The 23,242-nt window shown below is 34.6% G+C and overlaps 1 protein-coding gene across 2 annotated transcripts in view; it reads right to left on the bottom strand.

Moving 5' to 3' along the window:
• The window catches only part of ANGPT1 (angiopoietin 1), a 250,076-nt gene that overhangs the window by 32,174 nt on the left and 194,660 nt on the right, over nt 1–23,242 (bottom strand). For both annotated transcript variants that reach the window (XM_050802168.1, XM_050802167.1), the window contains exons 5-7: nt 21,650–21,777; nt 13,125–13,226; nt 3,622–3,788 (exon numbers count right to left, since the gene is read on the bottom strand). In XM_050802168.1, coding sequence (XP_050658125.1) covers nt 3,622–3,788; nt 13,125–13,226; nt 21,650–21,777 — 397 coding nt within the window. The remainder of the gene's footprint in view (nt 1–3,621; nt 3,789–13,124; nt 13,227–21,649; nt 21,778–23,242) is intronic.

Below are 23,242 nucleotides of genomic sequence, written 5' to 3'. Positions count from 1 at the left end.
TCTCTTGGGTTCTATAGATTTTATTTTCTATCTGGGAAAATTATTTGGAGTTTCCTTAGAGGATAAAAGAAAAATATGTGTAATATGTGCACATTTATAAGCTCATCTATCCATTCACAACACTTTCTTTAATTAATATGTGTCAAGAGCATGATAAAGGTTTTTCTTAAAAACAACAACACAGTTAGCTTTATACATTAGGACCACACCTGTTACAAGAATTTTCAAACAAAATTTCCAAGATAGAATATGTTTTAGAAAATAAAACCTCAAAAAATTCTGAATTAAAAAAGAAAAAACATAGACAACAAAAACATATAAAACAAAAACCTAGTATGAATTTCATAGTTTTATATTTCAGTTGGAATTTAGTTGAATTTGACCAAGTCAATTGACCGAAACCTTAGTTTTCTTATTTTTAAAATGTGTCTAGGCCGAGAGCAGTGGCTCACCCCTGTAATCCCAGCACTTTGGGAGGCTGAGACGGGCACATCATGAGGTTAGGAGATTGAGACCATCCTGTCTAACACAGTGAAACCCCATCTCTACTAAAAATACAAAAAATTAGCCAGGCGTGGTGGCATGCACCTGTAGTCCCAGCTACTAGGGAGGCTGAGGCAGGAGAATTTCTTGAACCGGTGAGGCGGAGGTTGCAGTGAGCCGAGATTGAGCCACAGAACTCCAGCCTGGGCGATAGAGTGAGACTCCATCTCAAAAAAAAAATGTGTCTAATAATACCTACCTCCAAAAGAAGTTTATATGCTTGTACTGTTAAAAATCATTTCATAGATTATGGAATACTATGCAAATCTTAGTATTAATACTTGAAACAATTGATCACACAGAGATATGCCAATTCAGAGGGAAGAGACATGAATGGAGAAAAAGCACATGAGGCAGTGATGGGCAATGGGAGTTCTAACTGGGACGCCATGGGAGGCATTACTGGGCCTAGAGAAGCAGTACTGGGCATACTTGATGATACAGGCAGGAAGAAAAGTTGCAAGGGCTTAGCTTCTGTTTTCAGGCTTCTGTTCCATTTTTCTTTGAAAAAGTGAATAACATCATCTTACAGTGTGTTTATTTTGATGAATATTTCACCAGAGTAAGCATTATGTTTAAATGAGTTATCATTTCCCATTTCATGCCAACGCGAATCGTATACTGAATTGCATGAGAAGATGATGACTGCAGATCTACTTTCTGTTAGGTCCCTGCAGGAAAGAGGCCAGAACCACTAACTTCAAGTCAGCAGCATGACAGAACAGAAACTACACTGAATGAAGTAGGAGTCAGACTTCCTTTCTTTAAGTCTTTTTCCCTTTTTGGGCAAAATTATATATATGAGGTTCATATGTATGTGTGTGTGTGTGTGTGTACACATGCATATGCCTGTGTGTGAGGCTTGAAGTGTTCACATATATTATATATTATATTATATATCATATATTATATGTTATATGTAATACAATATTATATATAACACAATATTTTATATACATACACACACACACACACACACACACACACACACATATATATATATGTGAATCTCAGCTTTCCTTCTCACAAAACCAGAGGTTTGAAATTAAATTGTTACATTTCTTCTGGCTTTATAATTTTGATTCTCAAGAAAGAAAAATGGGGATATCAGAGTGTATGCATTACCCTAGCAGGGAAGACTTATTTTTTTGATCATAAATCCTTATTGTGTGGTGAGAATACAAAATCACACAGATGTCAAAGAAATGAGAAATGCTCAAAAGGGCAGTGGGGCACTCTAAGAGGAAGTGAGTGCTCCTTCCTCATGCAGACGGCAGAATGGCATCCACAGGATACACTCTGAAGTGCACTGCAGATGCCAACAATCCTCCTAAACCTTCCCCAACACTCTGTGCCCAAACACCCTCTAAGCCTGACACACATGCATATGCATGTGTACGCAACACACACACACATACACAGCCACCTATGAAGAACTGAGAGACATTTTGGAAAGGAACCAAAGCAAATTCTTCAGGAGCCTAGAAAAAGACTAGACTAATTATTTGCTAGTCCTATTGTCAGGCTGTCTGACATTAGCCAAGTTTCATATAGTTTCAAGTTTCAGGTCAAAACATTTACATAAGAGTATCCCTGATGTTTAACAGTGGTTTTTCTTGTTATAAAACTCTCAAAATATTGACCTCCTTGGAAACATTTCTTCTTACACTCCATTGCATTTTATAAATGTCTCTTCTTTGGTTTCTTGAGCTGCCATTAAGTACACCCTCGCTTCCCCACCAACCCCACCATGAGACTATAAACTCTTTTAGATCTATTTCTCATTCTCTGTTGTGGTGACATCATTACTATTTGTAGAGAAAATGATTATTATGTCTCCAAGGATCCAATCCCATACGTAATCCATTAAAATGAAATGAGTTGTGCCCATGAAAAGATGCAGAATTCAAACTTCTAAAAAATAAAAAAAAAGTTTGTCTTGAAAAGACAAATAAGCAGCAGAAAGAGTTGAACTATGAGATAACCACACAGGTTGAAACAACACACACACACAAGGGTTGGGTTGCTATTGTTGCAATTATTTGAAGCAATGTGCCCACCCTTTAATTCATACAATCAAATTGTCAAGACAGAGGTAGAGCAGTCCCAATATTGAGAGTTAAAAACCATTGCAACTCTAATTTACTAAGAATGAAACTGAGGCACACATAATTAAAGACAATTTATATAGGCATCAAGAATTGCACTAATGAGTAGCGGTATAAAAGTAACTAAAATATCTTCACTGTTCCCAAGGAATGCCAGCCAGTTTTTAGTGACCTAGTTAGTAACAAAGCTTGACTTTGACATCTGTAAGACCAGTGCCCAGTAGAATTCCAGGAACATAGAAGTAACACAATAAGTGTTCGTGCAACGAATCTACCACATCACATTATTTCCTTAGCCATATTTTTGTGTGTTTATTTTTCCCTAGTAGACAAGCTCCTCATTGAAAAAGGATAATTGGAAACATGTATCATTAAGTGTATAGTTTATCTATTTTTACATCTGCAATGACATGTTATGTATATTGATACCATTATTCCATTTTTTTTACTTTTTAGATTATTTACCAAGTAAAACCTCTAACTCATGCCTCATCTTCTCTTTTACGTAAATCATTCAAACATATAAAATTTTACTTTTGTCATCTTCAAGATCATTTGAAAAATACTAATTCAAGAAAAGTCATCAAAAAAAGTAGAACTAGAAAATCTTTTTTAGAATGAAGAGATTATTTAAGCCAATGAGTTTGAGTATAAAACTCATCATTTTTATAAATATGAATTCACTGCAACTTCATAATAATAACCACATAACAACAGTATGCTTGACTTCATTCACCATTCTCTAAAATTTAAGCCAATGTCAAAGATAGTCAACCTATGAAAACTGAAATTTAAATCTTTGAAAAAGTCTTTACAGGCTTTTTTTGTATCTCTTTGTAACAGGTCTAGACAAAAAACCCAATTTTCATTTTGAAGGACGATTTTCATTTCTTTTTTTCACATTTTCCCACTACAATTATTAAGTGGCTAGGTCAAAGGTAGTTGAGCACTACACTGTAACATGACTTACCTATAGTTTTGCTTTTCATTTCCTATGTGGAATCTGTCATACTGTGAGTAGGCTCGGTTCCCTTCCCAGTCCATTAACTCAATTCTTAGCATGTACTGCCTCTGACTGGTAATGGCAAAAATAAACTCATTCCCCAGCCAATATTCACCGGAGGGATTTCCAAAACCCTGGGAAACAATATAGAGATGCAGTTGTTACTTTAGAGAGGAATTCTTTTAATGTTCAGCATTTAACTATTTTCTAAATAATAATTAAAAATTATTAAAAAGTAAAGGTTTTTTGTGTTTTACATTTTACACTTTTTTCTCCAATGATTGACATTTCAAGAATTCTCTTGTTTCTTTTCATCAAAGCTTCTGTCCAATTCTTACTTAATACAATAAAACCTCTGTTATTCAAATCTGTGTGGATGAGATATTTTGTATAAAATAAATCTAGTTAATAGGTTTAACGGGAAAACAATTCTCAATTCAAGTTTTGCTTTTGAAAATGTTTCTAAACTACTAGTTAACAAAATATTTTGAATAGAGTTTAAAGATTTTTCAATGAACACTATAAGGGTGATATTAGACAAGTTATTTAACAATATTATTTTTACTATTATTATTCACAAATGCAATTACGTTTCAACAATAACTTCATATTTAGGTTGGTGCAAAAGTAATTGCAGTTTTTGCCATTACTTTCAATGGTTAAAACCACAGTTACTTTTCACCAAACTAATAGATTACTAGAATCATGACTTTTGGAGCTTTAACTTTCTTATTATTAAATATTAATAAGCAACCCTGTAAACCCATGACTGTAATCATTTACAAAGCTGCACTGGCATTGGAATTTTGAGGCAGAATGCTGATTTGTAAGCACTCCTGAGTGAACCTAGCTGACTACTTGGCTTCTAAATGTCAACATGAGTCTATTGTTATCTTTGGGTGAGGTCAAGGTTGTTAAGTATTCAAAATAGTTCTTTGTAGGGAGAAAAAAGTGGTCTCAAAAGAAAGCCGACGCTTAATGTTGGAGCTGTTAGTCATAGGAAAAGAAAGAACTAGAAACTTGCTGGCATTCTAGATTTGGGGTATTCACAATTGCCCCAGAAAATACTCATTGGCAATGCTTGAAGTTCCATGTAATTCTTGATCTACATATTTGTTTCACTGGCTGTGTTGTGAGCTCCCTGATGATAGAAGCTGTGTTGTATTTGTGAATTTCCAAAAGCCAGTGAAGAGCTGACATGCACTGAGCATTCCATTAGGGTTCTTTTGAAATTCAAAGAAAAAGGTAGAAAGAAAAGAATAGATGAAAGAAGCAAGAAAGGGAGGGGGAAACGGAGGTAAGGAGGAAGGAAAACAAAATATTATAGCATTTTGCAATAACACATGGAAAAGTAATCGTAAAGCACAATTCTTGTTGTAGACAATACAGTTGAGTCTTGAGGAAATGTTTCTTAAACTGTCCAAACTTGTGCACTACCTCTTCCGCCAACCGAGTTACTTACCAAAGTTCACAGGTGTTTGGTACCAAACCCATTTATGCCAGTTCATTTATTGCAATATTTATAAAATGTTATGCAAATAAGTTAAATATTAGTGAGAAATGAGAGTTTTAATTTTTTATAAATATCCAGATTTGCTCAATAAAAGCAAATTACTGAAACTTTTTTTTTGAATTAGGAATTGTTGAAATTCTAAAAGACTGGGAAAAATATAAAAAATTTAAAGAATTTTTAACATATTGCCTTGCATGTGTCTTTATGTACTGTTCTATTTTTAAAAAACTGAAACTAGAGATTGGATGCATTCTACTACTGGAAAGTTTTAGGAAAGAAATGATGACACAGAATTCCAGACTTTGGCCCTCGTTTTACTTTTTTTATTAATGGGTAAGTGATGTATATTGTTATATTTAAAGTTAAAATTAACATATGTGTACACTTTTATTACTCCCGAATTTACCTAAGTTTTTTGATAGGCTGAATATGCTTGGTACAGATTGCATTGAGTATATACTCTTCTGAAGACCATCTACCCATAGCTCACAGAAAAGATATAAGACCCACTGAAGTTAGTACTCCGTTGGCTCTTTGCTTCTCTGTTCCTAAGATGCTCAAGTCACACTTTGTAAAAGTTTCACAGTGGCAAGAAATATTAGAGCAATTTCTGGTGTGCTAAGAATTTTACACATTTTTATGGCAGCCAATGCTACCTACTAAGGAGAAGAGCAAAGCTTACCTTCTCCAAAGCATAAACAAAACAGAAAGTTACAGGAGGCTGAAAGTCAAAGAATGACCACTTTCTCAATTGCAACAGCCCCTGGGAAGAAAAAGAAGGCCACTGGGATTTTCCTTGCATTTTTTTTGCAGCTCAGACATGTCAAAACTCTCCCTCTAGCCACTTGATGATTCCCTTTTCTGTGCAGTCATTGAAAAGGGATTCAACAATTATACTCAATGTGAATAAAGAGGCTGGGAATGATGAAGTGTTAAGTTTTGGGTCACATATTTCCATGCTGTTGAAAGCGTTGTGTGGATAAAACTCTCCAGCTTCCCCAGGGAAACATGCAGTGATTCTGGGTGAGCCTTAGAAATGAACAAGGATTAGCATCATTCGTAGGAGAGCCTCCATCCCTGTCTCCACATGCAGGCCTGTACTTCCCTCTAAATGGAAATAAATATGCCTTCCTAAACAGTTGTTTGCATTTTTGTCTTTCAGGAAGAAGCGACTAAAAAGAAAGCAGTATAATTTGCATTTAGAAACAAACATTTACTTTGAGCCTCTTCCCAAAAAACTGTCCAAGCATGCTCTATTATGAGAGCAAAATGTTTGAGTACAATGAATCAAAATGGCTGCAGTATAGGGAGGAAACCTTCTAATAGCCAAGTGCAGTGATCCAGACACAGCTGTTTCATCATCAAGATGAAAAATACGTGAAAGAAGGGAAATCGTGTTCCCACATTAATAAACTGTCTTTTGGAGAGTTTATCAGGCACGGCCACAGATCTGATATGTAGGACAAAGGCTCGGTTTGGATGAAATAACTTCTACCCCTTATCTCTGGCTCCAGATTAAAGCCTTGATCTGCCACATATTTGCTGTAGAACTATCGACTTTGTTTCTGAGCCTCAGTTTTTCTGTCTGCAAAACAGGGATTACAGACATCATTTTCATATACAAGGTTTTGAGAATAAAATTGAAAATACACCTGAAGCACTTAACCAAGTACTGATACACAGAAAGCACTTAAAAATCTAGCTGTCGTTATAGTTAAAATATATCTCACAATATATAGTAATTTTCTTGTTAGTTTCTTCTCTTCCATGAGACTGTACTCATATGCAGGGAAGCAAGTTCCTTTCTACTTTGTATAAGAATAGGAAAAAGAATAATCTAGGGTCTTGTCTTAGCCTAAAAATTAATAAAGGGATACTGAAATAATTATTTAAAAGCCTCTCAGAGGACTAATGTTTTATTATACTAAATTGAGAGTTGGTTTATACAAGTTAGTATTGTCATTTTAATCTAAAAAGTTAATTATTAAATAAGAAATTACAACCAACTGATTGCAATTGGAACTAAACTATAGTACTAATGAAAGCACAGACTACTTTCTTATTCTTACCTTTGCTTCCAGGTACTAAAGTATCTGTTTCCTTCAACTCTCCCTTAGTGCTATCTCTTTCAATCCCTCTCTTTCCATATCTCATGAGTTTTAGGAGCTACAAAAGAGGTAATTTTTAAGGTCTTATACCATGCTAATAAGTTAATAGTTGTGATAATTGCTTTCAACCAGGAATGCATATCAGAAACAGCTGTGGGACTTTTAAAAAAATATAGATGGTTAGGCCCCCCATGAAGATTCTGATTCACTATGTCTGGGACGGACTCAAAGAGCTATACATGTAAAAGGTTGCACATGTTAGTCTGCTATGAACTGAAGGTAGAGATCCATATAAATGTGATTGGAATAGATATTCCAAGTGCAAACTAAAAAGAATATATTAATCAAATCAAAATATTTGTGAGGTACACAGGAAAAATGCAGGAGTAAAACCCCATCTTTATACTGAGGTCCCTATGGGGAGGAAAGTTTTGATTATGTGTCTGGGACTGTCCTTCAAAAATTCATGTTCCTGCCTAAAAGACAGAGTCAGCCAATGCATATGCTCTGAAATAGGCTTACATATTATGGCACATAACAGTTTACCGCAGGTCTTTATTTTACCCCAAATAGCCTGTAGCTTCCATAAAAATAAAAATGAGGAGATCGAGACCATCCTGGCTAACACAGTGAAACCCCGTCTCTATTTAAAAAACTACAATAAATTAGCTGGGTGCAGTGGCGGGCGCCTGTAGTCCCAGCTACTTAGGAGGCTGAGGCAGGAGAATGGCGTGAACCCGGGAGGCGGAGGTTGCAGTGAGCGGAGATCGTGCCACTGCACTCCAGCACTCCAGCCTGGGCGACAGAGCAAGACTCTGTCTCAAATAAATAAATAAATAAATAAATAAATAGTAAAATAAAATAAAAACAAAAATGAAAGTATATACGAAATTCTGTGCTGATATTGAAAAAGCAGCAATGAATGAGTAAACATTACACTACAATTTCCTCTTTTTCATGAATAAAATCTAAGGATACTATGTCATGTACTTTTGTAAAAACGATGTTTAATGATGTCAATCACAATCAGCTGAAAGGTTTTGATTCAGTAACTCAGATACATTGTTAATTGATTTTATTTCTTCTCTAGCTCTCTAATAAAGGGATAAAAAGACACTGAAATTTAATCTGAACTAATGCTGACTTAAAATTGGCCTTAAAAAGCACATCTTACTCAAAAAACACATGCAAAGGAAAGATCAACATTTGTTAGTTTTTGCGAAAACCTGCAGAAATGTTCAATTTCGGTTTGTGCTTTTCCAAGTTAATAAAATAATTGTCTCTGATACGTTATTTGTTTTGTCTGATAATGCTCACAGGAAGCGTTGACTTTTTATAGATGAAGTAAAATTGAAACCAGACACAGTCCATGTATTCCATGGGATTCATCTTTTTTCATACAAATCATTAAAAAAAAAAAAAAAACAGATAAGACAGAGCTGTGGCTTTCAGGGCACTTTCAAACACAGTTGAATGGTATATCTCCTCTAAATGCTGAGACACGCAACCCAAGAAAGACTGAAACAAATTTTGAATTTCAAAATTTTTAATTTCTTATGCATTTTTTCTCTTTTTAATGTGAAGATGTTAAAATATAGTTGAAAATGTGCTCTCAACTTCTTTCCAGAAACAAAGAACTCCCAGAAGGAATGGTGCTCACATTGAAATTTTTGAGTGGATAGGAAGTTCTGTTTATGGGGGTAATTGCTCTCAAAATAAAGCAAGTTTGTCTCCAGGGCATCAGTCACTGCCTACTACAGTGTAAAATTAGGCCATTTAGGGTACTGTTTGGAGCTCGTAGCTTCATTGCGCTTTATATGTGAAAGTACTGCTGATAAGTGTTATTGCTGGAGGCCGCTAAAGGGTATCCTTATGTCTTGAAAGAACTAATATCTTCTCTAAGTGCCTCATTAAAAAGCCCACTCCAGACTTTCCTTTCAGGCAAACATCTTTACAAATCTGTAAACCAGATTTTGCTGAATCTCCTCATGAAGAAGGTTAAGTGAAAGCTAAGCTTAGGTAAGAGACTTGTAGGCTTAAAGCCAATGTCAACAATCCAAAAATTCATAAACTTTTCATATTGACAGAGGTTTAAAAATAATGATAATATATAATATATATTTGTAATTACATGTGATGGGAATCTTACGAAGCAAGAGGCAGCCCATAGATATCAATCAGTATGAAGGGAAGGAAGGAGAGAGGAAAGGCAGAAAAGAAAGAGAGAGAAAACTTGATTTCTGCACTCATTGCCCAAGGAAGAAATGTAGCATCCTACTGTATATAATAGTAGATTGGTAAAGACTGGAGAAGAGTTGGGGTATGCCAAGTTCTTGTTATCCCGAAGGTTGTACACCCTTAGCTGAAGAAGTCAGCCGGCAGTTCTTTGGATGCAGGAAATAGAAGTAGGCATGATTGATAAGAATTGGCATAAGGAGTCTATATCCATTCCTGGTGGAGTCATGTTATTTTGTCTTTAGGTGAAAGAAAAACTAGATAAAGAACCAAAACACTTTCTACCATGTGTTTTAACCATCTTGTAACATATGATGAATATTTTCAATAAAAAAAAAATTCTTCAGCCTGATTTTTAGCCAGAATGTTTCAAAATGTTGGAGCTTATTTCATTTTTTGATCATGCAAAATTGACATTCATCTGATAAATGTTTCAAGTTTGAATAAAGCATGATAGTCTTTCTTGTTTTAAAAAAGGGAGGAGGGGTAAACTCCATAAAACATGATGAGTAAAGAATTTCAGTTTTGTTCCAATAATGAAAAAAGAATTGCTTAGAAATAGATATATTTGGTAAATACTTACAAGACATGAATTGATTCCATACTTAACAAGTCAGTATCTCTTACTTAACATGCCTAGCTTGCCAAGGCAGCAGATGTTTACAGTTAAGAATTCACCATTTTGGAAAGTCACCATGATGACAACTTTATATTTTTCTGTTATCATTAATTTTAATAACAATGTATTTCAGATTAGCCTGAGTCTCTATCTATAGTCTGATTTTCAGATGACTTCTTCACATCACATTTTAGTGGTGAAAATAATCATGAATTAAGATGGTTTGCAAAACAGTATTTTTGGCATAGTTAAGTGAAATTTTTGGTGTCTTTGATGTTTTCAACTTGGATCATAAAAATAACTACTGTTCACTGAAAATTCAGTGTGCCGAAGTGCTTTACTTACATTATTTCTAATCCTTGAAACATCCCTGTGAGGCAGGTGAGGTATTATCATTGTCCTATTTTAACAAGTTAGTTAGAAAGCTAAGGTGCGGGCTAGGTGATTTGTCAAAAATCACTCCTCTTGTAAATGGTAGAGTGATTTTTTTTTTGTTGTTTTTTTGTTTTTTTTTTTTTCAGACGGAGTCTTGATCTGTCACTAGGCTGGAGTGCAGTGTCGTGATCTCAGCTCACTGCAACCTTCGCCTCCCAGGTTCAAGCGATTCCTCTGCCTCAGCCTCCCAAGTAGCTGGGAGGCATGCACCACCACACCTGGCTAATTTTTTGTTATTTTAGTAGACATAGGGTTTCACCATATTGGCCAAGATGGTCTCGATCTCGTGACCTACTGATCCACCCACCTCGGCCTCCCAGAGTGCTGGGATTACAGGTTTGAGCTACTGTGCCTGGCCTGTAACTGTTAATATAAACATAATTCAAAGTCTGTTTTTTCGAATATAGGTGATCTTTTATCCCTCATATATTTTTAGAATCACCTAGGCAGGAAGAGGCCTTCAAATATGACCTAACATTCCAATTCTCCATAGCAATTCCAAAAGATAATGATCTACCTTCTATTTCCACTGAAGATGGGGAGCGCTTGCCACTTAATAGGCAGTCCATTTGGTATTGGGATTAATCATTGGAGAGTTTTGTTCATACTTGGTCAAATTTTGCCTTCTTGGAATTTTACTTGATTCATTATTGCACAACCCTCTCAGGCATTGTTCGAATGCACATTCTAATTCAGGAAATCTGGGCCAGAGCTTGAGATTCGTGTTTCCATTAAGTTTCCAGAGGATGCTAATACTGCTGGTCCCTGGACCACATCTTGAGAAGCAGGCTCTAGTACCACCTACCTCCATCCAGTTAACTAAAATAGCTATCAGGTTTATGTCTAATTCTTTTTTTCTCCAGGTGTTTACCTGTTAGAGATGCAATTTCCAAATTCCTCCCATCCTGCTTATAATCCCTAGGATAAGTTAACGTGTTTGAAAACCTCCAGAATTTAAACTATATTTTTGATGTAACCAGATCATGGCATACACCAGTGAGTTCTGCATCTTATGTGATCCCCTAAACTACTAGTAATGTACACTGAGTACATTAATCTTTGTTAATTCAAAATGAGCTTAGAACCAAATAAACCTCTTTCAAATACTAAGTCCTTAACGCAATTTGTCACTCTCACCCTGTTTTCTCACAGTTAATTTAGGTATTTTTTATCTAGGTGAAATAGTCTACAATCATCTCTGTGGAATTATATCTTGCTGGCTTCAGCCTACCTTTCCATCCTGAGTTTATGATATAACAAAGACATCAGGATTCCAACTTTGTGTAAGTCCAAACTTTTTAAACATGCTTTCAGACTGTTCAACTGAGTATCTGATAAAAATGTAAAAGCAGTGACACCACTAGAAACCTCTGTTCATTTATTCAAACCCCTTATTTACTGTCATTTGACCAACTATGAGCCTATTAATGGGCAAACTCTGAGGCAAATCAACCATAGTTTTTACAAACTGTCTACAAGAATATCAAGACAGAACCGAGGCTAGTATAGCATTTCTTTCTCTCTACCTGTTGAGAGAAAATTTGTCAAAAAATCAAGACACGAATTATCTAGAGGTTTCAGCTGCAAAAGAATGAGAATCCATAAATATAGATTCTCCTGCATTACTATGCCTTTACATTCTGTCAGCAGATTTTAATTTTTAATATTATAGGCACCGACTATGTGATTACTGGATTTTAGATTATTTCAACCCTTGCTCATCTCTGTTTCCTTTTAAAATGGGCATAGTGTTAGCTAATAGTGCTGATATTAAAAATTAGATAAGAAATTACATATAGGGCTGGCATATTGAGCATTAATAAAGAGATGAGCTGTGATGATGATGATAATGATGATGATGCCTACTGTTATTTTGCAGACCCCAGTGAACCATGGCTCACAGTTCATACCTTTGTGTACTCCTCGTGCCTTAAATCTGGACTTTCCCTGTGACCAACCACAACCAACACAATGCAATGGAAGTAATACTGTTTCATTCCTGGGTCTAATAAAACTAAAAAAGGCTGAAAGCTCCTGCTTTGTCTTTGGAGGATGACAAGTGCTATGTAAGAAGTCTGATAACCCTGGATCACTTTACTGAAAGAAGTTTAGCCTAGCCACATGGAAAGGTCACTTGGAGAAGCTTCCAGTCAACAGCCAGCAACAATTAGCCAGTTATGTGTGTGAGGCTATTGCTATTACCCATCTTGTTCCACAACCTGCAACCCTGCACAGCTCACTTGGTCAAGCTCATGTATCCAGCGAAGGTCTGAGTTCTAGCTTTCCCCACCCTCATTCAACTAGGAACAAGCGCAAACAATACACAACAGTTCACCAAATAATTTCAGTAATACGTTTTTCTTTCTGATGACATGTGGAAATCATTTACTGAAAATGATTTATGAGTGTTTTGTGTCTAATGAAAATAATAACACTAATGTATCATTTTATTTCAAAAATAACTCAGAACCACCTAAAATTACAAAGATTCATCAAAGAGTATGGAGAAGATAACTTCAAGATAAAACAGCAAAAGGCACTGTAAATTCTTCCATCTTACCATTTTATATTCTTTCCAGCCTCTTTGGAAATCTAGACTTCCATCTTCACGATGTTGTATTACAGTCCAACCTCCCCCATTGACATCCATATTGCAAAATACCTGACAAACGGAAAACAAAGTCAAGTAAAAAATACTTCTACTTTGAAAACATATATCGTACATGTTTCAAAATAGGAATAAGGTGAACAGGTCTGTAGATTACAAAAACTAAAATTACTATATTGAACAATGTTAAGTTAGATATATTATTGGTTATTTCTTCCTATGATTCATATTTGAATTATTTCTGATTAAATTCCATCAATGATGAATAAATTACTTGCACAAATTTTAGTCAGCTGAAAATTAAGTCTTTGTCTCAGACTATAAAACATTTAAAAAATATCTTTGTTTTAAATGAAAATAAGCATTTGAGTATGCTCAAAGTTTTGGAAATGCTACCAAATTTCTAAAGTTACAGACCATTTGATTGCCAAAACACACAACCCAGAATTTTAAAACTTTAAATTGATTGAAATGGGTGTACAATAAGAACAAAAAAATTGTTAAAATATCATGTCTTTATCACATATTTCATTGCCTATCAATTCTTATATATGTACATGTTACAATAGTTATCCTTGATGAGTCAATATTTCATTAGAGGCAACATTTGTGGCATAACATGTGGAGAATGTATTATTTGCTTGTATTTTAGGCATGAACAATAACAGGAGAACATGACATACTGTATCTCTTCTGACTGTGACAAGAATTTCTTGCCCATGTGGAAAATTTATACAAATCTTTTAAAGACTTATGCTTATTTTAATTATTCAAAATACAATGGTATTTATTTAGAAATTGACTCATTTCCCCCAGAGCCTACCCAAGCAGAGAAACATATCTGTAATGGGATTATCTTCGGAGAGCAATCACTGTAATTGATGTAGCATGAATGTGGCAGCTTGATTATTCAACGGGGACTATTCCTCAACAACTGAATACTAAAGCATGTTGAAGGCTGGCTAAAGGTGGGATATGATGTAACAGCAGCAAGCAGGCTATGAAGACACAGAGCTAAGCTCTGATTAAAGGAAAAACCTCAAGTGTTTTCCCTGAAGCATTGCATTTGGAACACAAGTAGCAAAAAGGGTATAAAAGCAGTGGCAAGACACATCATTCAAAGAACAAATTGTCCATGTACTGCCTCAGAGTGAAAGGGTCTAAGATATACATGCCTACTTGTGGGCATATGAAATAGGACAACTCTCTTCCCAAGGCTCTCCCCCTACTTTGACAACAGCCACACATACAGTATGTCTTCATTAACCCCAGGAATTGACTCACCTCCAAGACTGTACATTTGAAATTTTGATTCCTGTCCCAGTCATCCCCACCACCACTAATCCTTTAACTTCTGCGCCTGCTTTTAGTCCTCAACATAATCTCTAGCTACACTTTTATCTTCTGTAATTCTAATTAACTTATTCATTTATGTTTTGTTTTACTCAACAACCATCCTTGGGCATCAGTTTTCACTTACAGCTGGGGGTATTATTATAAATACATTATGGGTCAGTTATCAAACCTCTCAAAGTTTCAATAGTGACTGATCCCATGGGATTAAAGAGACAGAGTTCAGAGATTTCAGCTCTAATAGGCCGAAAAATCACAGAGACAATAATCTAAATGAGAAATTTAAGAAAGAAAACACGAGCAAAGAAAATGATCATAGTTTTGGACACCTCAAAGGCTAGCAAAGAAAGTGATCGTAGTTTTGGACACCTTAGCCTTTGAGGTAGCATAGATATCCAAAGAAAAAAGTTTATTGAGCTGTTCGAGATGATCTAGACCAAGGATAAACATATGGATAAGAGCATAAAGAAGTAAGAAAGGAAGTGCTATTAACAATGACATGATTGTTAAGGACCATATAATATAAACACCTTACATGCATTTTCTAACTTATTCTCATGATAGTCCTATGTAGGAAGTAGGTATGATGATCATCTCCATTTTACAGATGAAAAAATACTGAGGTTTAGAGTAGTTCAGTAACTTAACCAGTGATTATATTCAACAGTAAGCTCTGGATCTGGGATTTAAAATTGATTTGAACTGGATTCAGAATTGAACCCTGTGTCTACCTAATTGAAATTTACTGGGAATAATCTGCTTAAAAGCATTTGTTAATAGCATGAAGACAAATGCAATTACTTAAATAAGTAAAGAAAAAGTTGGAAATAGTTGTGTGTGGCAGAGAGTGAGAAGGGTCAAAGAATGGGCTTTGGTGAACACGTGAGAAAGATAGAATACATCAGAAAACTTTAGATGGGCAGGGATTTCCTTCAATTTACTGCTGTCCCCAGTACCTAGAGGTGTGCCTATCCTGTAGTGGGTACTGAATGCATATTTGATAAACAAATAGAGATGGAACAGGAGAGATAAAATAGGAAAAATTGATTAATGGAATGCTAAGAAAGAGATGGATTTAGAGTTGGGGAAGTGACCATCAAAGGTTTCAGAAAAGTCAAGATAAAAAATGATTAATAAAATATAACTTCAATTTGAATGAAGGAGCCTTTAGTGACCTTGGTGAGAGAGAATGCGGATTCCTGTGGGAATAAAATCAGATTGCATGGTTTCAAGAGGGCATAGGTGGTAATTCAAGAGAAGCAGTCAAAGTGGAGCTTTACTGGTGAAATTTAAATGAGAAAAAAAGGGAAGTGAAAATGTCAAGGAAATATTTTGCTAGAAGCAACTAATATCACCATTTTCTCAATTAAATTTGATTGTGCCCTGACTTGTTAATCCAGAATGAATGTTTTTATTCAAATTTTTATTTCCTAATGGACATTGATTGCCTGAAAGTTGGCCAAGTTGTATTTGCAAATCTGTGAAGTCCACTTATATACTCAGGGAAAAGAATCACTACATTTATAAATGTAGAATACAGAAAGGACACTATACTGTACAGGTTTTAAATTACTGTTACCTAGATTATTAAAACTCTACGCACTTAGTTTTTAAATCACTCACAAATTTTTTAAAAAGACAACTTTCCTTCTAAACAGAGGAATCCAGTGACTTGTAAATGTTCAGATGTGCTGAGAATGCTTCTTAAATAAAGAGCTAGAGAAAAAAACCATTGGGAAATATAAATTACCCAGGCAGATTACTAAGTTGGAAGCTGAGGGGCAGAGAGGTTAAAGGGTTGAACATGTGCTTCCCAGTTCTTATGAAGACTTAACAACATCAATGATAACAACTGCTCTTTGTGTTATATAGAAACAATGGAGCTGAATAACACCTTGGTTAACAGCGCCAACTTGAGTGCTATGTTGCCTGGATTCAAAATCCACCTCTGCTCTCTCTACGTATCTCTTAGATATTTTCTGATAATTTGATGAGTTAATGTATATAGAATTTTTAGAATAGCGTTTGGCATTAATAGGCATTGACGCTACTCCCCTCTCTTACATCTATTACTGATGACATAATATATACTTATGCTATGCATTATACACTCTATGTATATAATGTAATATTTAATATGTACATGATATTTAAATTTAATATACTATAGTTACATAACATTGCATAGAAATTTTATAATTTATTATAAATAATAGAAAATATACAAAACCAAAACATGTAGAAGTTCAATAAATTATCCTTATAATTGTGATTTCTAGGCTCTATTTATTATAATATTGGCATCACTAATCTTTGAGCATGTTGCCTTTCTATATGTATTATGTATACATATATATATACATACACACATACACACATATATGTATATTTAAGAGGTTGGACTCACTCTAGCAAAGATAAAACAAAAGCCTATTATTTTTAGTCAGAAAAAAAAATGCCGTATGCTTAACAGATGAAGGAAATTCAAAAAAATACATGGTAGATTTTAGAAAGATTTGAGACATGAAAGACTTGAAAAGTTCATTTGCCAGTATTGTGTGGTCTGTGCTATCTGGCAGTGTCCTTACTGTGAACAAGGCCCTGCTACATAAACTATGGCTATTGCATTTATCGATCATATAACTTGGGCTTAACTCTATCCAAGAAATGACTGAACTGGCTTCTATCCCAGGCAAGGTCAAAGCTTTCAAGCATTAAACACTTTTTAACATAATACGGAGGCTTAAACCCAAACAAAACGGGGAAATTTGATTCACGCAGTTTTTACACTTTTATGTTACATAGAGGTTGGAATGATTAGACTTGTGAATGTTAATTATTTTTCCATACCATAAATGAAAAGGGCTTAACCCATTTGTTATAATACTTTTCCAAGAATTAGGGGAATTGTGAGTTCAGAATCAAATTTTTAATATTTTACAATAAGCAGAGTAATGATTAAATGGTTTGTTTTTTGGATAAAACTAGGCATTTGGTTTTGGAAACATAAAATGAAAGCAAAAGTCCTGTTTCCTACTACTATACATTGAAGGGAATTCAGAAAGAAAAATAAACACAAGACATTAATAATATAAAAGCAAAAGGTAAATATAGAAATGACCAAAATCTAATTTTCTTTCTGCTTGAAAAATCAAATAGTCCTACAAAACCGTCTTTGGCTTCCACATTTGAAAAGATAACATTTCTCTAACTTTCAAAGACTTTTTTTTTTTTTTTTGGTATGGAACAATGTCAACTGAAAAAATTACTGTATTACAATCCTGTTATACTTGCAACTCTCACACTGACTACAAGATGAATAGTGTCTGTACATTGTTTTGTCACTTTCCTTTAATAATCCTAGTTTATTTATTGGTCTATACCATGCATATTTGATGCTTCCGTTTTTGTGTGGGTTGCCTTGAGATTCTTACCCTTGCCAAAACTTCTGGAAACATCATAATGAGCAATGCTTTGGCTAAGCATATGCAGGGGTAGCACCAACCTTCCTATTTACAATGTACAGTCTACATGGAAGGGTGAAAGTCCTAAAGATGAATTTTGCTAGCACTTTTTATAGGATTGACAGAATGCTGACAATTTATTTCAAGATGGAAGAAACTGAGATTATAGGATGGTGAGAATGAGGTGGGTTATAGTGAGAACATGAGTCAACTTACCTAATTTTCTAAACATAAACCCTTGCCTGTGTAGCTCACATGTCACACATGTGTTTACCACCCCATGGGGCAACAGGTTCATATTCAAAATTATAAATGATACAATTTCAATTTTCGTTAACATAATGATTCTGCTTAATCCTCTGATTAAAAGGGTGTATTCTAGAATTAGATTCCTTTGTTTCGAAGTCAATGTTCAATATTTGCTAAGAATTTGTTTGGGGCAGGTTATCTTTGTAAAGTAGGGATAATGGGAGTCTCTATATCAAAGGGTTGTTGAAAAGAGTAAATGAAGGAGTATACATATATATACACACACACACATACTAAGCATACATATACAGTAAGCATATATATAGATATTTAGATATCTATATAGCATATATAGATATATAGCTATATAGCAGATATATAGATATATACGATATAATATATCGTATATATTATATCTATCTATCTATATATCTATATATGCTTAGAAGAAGACTGGCAAACTGTAAATGCACAATACATTTGAGCTATTTTGTTAATCAGCTTGTAAATTACTTTTGAGGAAATTCATACAATATTTGTTCTTACCAGTGCTATGCTATGCCATTATACTAAGGGATTAAACACTAAATTTTTTACCTGCAAAAATGTGTATGTATGTCAGTCTGAAATACCCATCTTCATTATAGAACAATATTACTACTTATAAGAGAATCCATGATTATAACAGGGAAATAATAAAACAAGAGAACGAGCATCTAAGTCCAGAAGAAGGCCAAAGTCTTTCTCTCTTCAGCTCAGTTATCTCCCCTTCTCACCACACTCTGTTAGTATTTCAACAAAACTAAATCTAAATCTAACAATAGTCCTGACCAGCTAATGTGGGAAGTTCTTCTCTCTGAAAAGCCATGGGGGCCATTCAGCTGTGATAAAATTTGCTCCTTGTGGGTACGTATGGGTATGTTACTGCTAACCTGTTCAGGTTATTATTTTTTTAGACTAAATATCAGAAGTTAATTCAGTAGATACTTGACATTTGTGAATTTAATATTCTAAGTTTTATTTATTTAAGAAAACCCAAAAGCTCCATCATATTTAAAATCCATCATTTTGTAGAAGCGTAAGCTTGAATCTTGCTTTCCTGATGAAACCAACCTAGGAGCCAGCCATGGAAGGAGTGAATTGGATTCACCAACTTTCTATTCTATGTAAGCATTGAAAGCAAACCTATTCAAGATTATGAACTGAGGTGGGATCTTTTTCTTCACATTACCAGTCCATAGAATGACTAAGGCTGTATTTGCACTGCACCCTTTTCCCCACGGGCCACATGGTAGTACTGGTGAGAAGTAAAAAAAAAATCTAAAATTGTGAATATTCTTGATCTGAAAACTTTGGGAATTATTTTTAGATTAATGTATATCATAGAATCACTATGAGTCTAAATGGAAGCTCACTTAATATTTTTAGTTAATTTTATTTTTATAGTCAGATTATAAACTATAGTGGAACTGACAATAATTTAGAGGTTCCTTCAGGTCTTGAGTAGTACTGTAGGGAAATGATAAAGCAAATATTTTAGCTCCACCTCCTACTCCCCAGCAAATTCTCACATACTTCATCTGCTATGTGTATGGTGTGTGTTTATGACGTGTGTGTGTGTGTGTGTGTGTGAGAATTGAGTTTAAGCTAAAGTGTGATTTGAGGATAACTTCCTTAGAATAAGTTATCCTCATCTCCTCATTCCCAGGCTTGCCATTGTATTTCCATTTTTCATTTGTTTGCTTGTTTAAGCCATGGGATTCAATGAAATCTTGCACAGAAATCAAAAATGAAAATCAGGCAAAACCACACTTCTCTGGTAGATGGCTGAGGTAGCAAAGTACAGAACAGTGTCTCCTGCCTTTCCTCCCTCCTGTGCCCACTCGACTCCTACATTTTACCCCCTTATAGACAATATCGAAGGTTATCTTTCAAGAAGAAAATTTTGTCACAGCAAAGGGGAAAAAGAAACCATTTCGAGCTAACATAAACAACGATTCATTATGGAAATCAAGAGAGAGAGAGGACAGTGGTAAAAGGGAAAATAGAACTGTATCAGTCCTGGACTATAGTCCAGACTTCCTGGGTTGCCGGTTAAATGGCATCTGGCAAACTGGGCTCCAAGATTCATTTCCTTTGCCTATCAAAGGAGACTAACAATCAGGAAGACTAAGCAAGTTAGACTGGCTTACTATGCACCACATGGAAGTGTTGATATTGCCATCAGCGGGTCACTTACTCATTCATTTATTCCAGCACATATTTATTGAGACCTACTATGTGCCAGAAACTATGCTAGGTTCCAGGAAATCAAAGATAAAAGGCACAATCTCTGCCTTTTAGAACTCTGGTAGTGAGAAAGTCATGTAAAGTTGCCTGAGGGAATCAGAGAAGATTCCAAGAGCATTGCACAGACCCCAGAGGAAATGGGGATAAGAGACAAGAAATTTAGGTGGGGGCATGAGGGGAGGACAGTTTTTTTATCCTGCAAAGGCACATGATCCTTTTGGGACCCTGGGCTTCCAGCTAAAATTCATAGACACTAAAGAGCAAAGCTCTTGCCTAATCTCACTCTCTTTGGCTGTCTCACCTCAAAACTTCCCACATACCGTGCTTTAAATGGACCATTTATATTGCTATACTTATTGATAGTATTTTATAACTATCTGAATAATTGTCTATCTTCATCATTACACTAGAAACTGTTTGCTCTATATCTATGTTCCTGACAAATGCATGACATCCATGTAATAGTATTGAATGAAGGCATGGATGGATGATTTAATGAATAAATGGTGGAAGAGAGTATACAAAAGAGATGTCACAGCAGGAAGATAATGTTTGCTTACTCCAAAATTTACCTTGGGTCCTGTTCAACATACTGATGGATCCGATCTTCCAACCTACTCTTTTAAGTAAATATGGAAAGCAAATTCTTTCAAGATTTTGAAGTAAGATAGGAAATGTTTATCCTATCCTAACAGGAGCAGTAATTTGCAAATAGCTATATCTACCCCTCCCTCTCCTCTCAGTATTTGACTTTGTATTATGTGTGTTCTCTGGATTGTTGGGTCTTTGGAAGATGGCTTCTCTTTCCCATATACTCACGGTAGACATGAACTCAACATGTAATCTGTACAAGGCAAACATTTATGAGCAATGGGACATCCTATGAACACCAGGGAATAAATGCAAAATTTTGTGTGAAAGAAAAGTTATGGGGGTTGGAGATTTCTGTACAATAGGGTTTTCATCCTTTATGGACCTGGGAAACAGAGTATCTCTGGGAGAAAAAGGTTCAGGCATCTCTCTATATATTTCCAGTTTAACAAGCTCACAAATCAATCTGATTATCCAGCATTTCAACTGGGATCTGGCTTACATCTCGTAAACAAACACTTCTGGTTTTACCTTTTTGGGTTCTGGCATATTATTAATATAAATAGTGTAGATTCCACTTTTATTAAAACCAGCTTGATATACATCTGCACAGTCTCTAAATGGTTTCTCTTCCTCTCTTTTTCCTCCCTTTAGTAAAACTGCAAAAAAAAAAAAAAAAAGATTGCAATATGTGAATATCAGTACCATTAGTAGCCAAATGGACTCCAATAATAGCTAAGCATGTCTTCATTTCCTCCACACAAATGTCAGTATTGCACATAGTAAAAAATCAATCATAAAGACAATACTAGATTTTGAGGTAGCTTACAAAATTTAAAAAAAAAACTGAAGGGAAAAACTGTAGAACCATTTCTAGCTGAATGCTTATATTTTACTTAATTTCTTACTTCTTTTTTTTCTGTGTATCCTTTCCAAAACATCAGCTCAAGGAACAAATGACCTGGGCATGTAATATCTTCAATTGGTAGCAATTACATCAAGTTTCCTGAAAAATCTCTAAAACATTCTTACCTACATTTCACAGGAAAGTCTAAAAAATTGCTAACGCACTCTTTGGAACAGGAAGAGATAAAGATAAATTCAAATATAAAAATGCAATATGGAAGTTTAAAACACTAAAAAGCAAGTAGTACTGTTTCTGTGACTTTATATTGAAGAGTTTCTAGAAAATTTTACCAACAAAACAAAACAAAACAAAAAGAATCAACAACTGTTACAATAATTAGATTTGGGAAGTAGAAAAGACTTTATGACCCAACTTAACTACCTACAATGAAAATGTAACCAAACTTTACTTTGTTCTTTCTTTGATGCCCTGAAGTCAAATCATCAGGCAGATGATACACAAATAAAAGAACAATCACATAAATAAGACTTTGAAATTAAATTATACAGGGGGAAGAGTCACAGTAAAGCTAGAAGTCAAGTGAAGACAGGAAATCTATTAATAGTTAGAGACTGTCTCTACTGAGGAAAATCTTATTTTATTTACTGAGCTTTACCCATTATTAACTTCTTACAACTGAAATAAAAGTACAAAATGACGCACATTTAATAGTTCTTAGCTAACGATATATGTGTTATATTTATAAAATATTCATGATTTAGTATTTTCTATTGTGTATTATTTTAGTGGTCAGTTTTATTTAACTTTTTTCTAGAAATTAAGATTAAGACTATTTTGTAATCTTGCCCTTAAAGTTTCCTATCACTTAATAAATATCTGCTTTCAAACACACTGAGTTATAATAGTCTTTCATAATAAAAATACCAAAGGCAAACTATGAGTCAAAACTTTTACATTAATTTTAAATGATCTAAATATCTAAAATCCTGGCCTGACTTAACACTGGGCTTCATACTAAATACTGGCCTTTAGTTGCCTAATGTTTACTAACTTATAGGTATTGAGCAGTCTAATCTTAGTGGAAAGAATTACTATTTCAACATAAATTACTCAGATTCTTAAAAATACTAAATTATGTTTCAAGAAAATGAAATACTTATGTCAGATATGTTGCCATAACAAAAAAATAGTACTGAAGCATTTAACAACATTATGATTTTCTATGTAGCTCAAGTCTGCACTAATGGTTTTAATGA

The sequence above is a fragment of the Macaca thibetana genome, chromosome 8 (assembly GCF_024542745.1).
Source record: "Macaca thibetana thibetana isolate TM-01 chromosome 8, ASM2454274v1, whole genome shotgun sequence".
NCBI lineage: Eukaryota > Metazoa > Chordata > Mammalia > Primates > Cercopithecidae > Macaca > Macaca thibetana.
The sequence above is the reverse complement of the archived record's forward strand: the minus strand, read 5'-3'. Positions and strand labels throughout refer to the sequence as shown.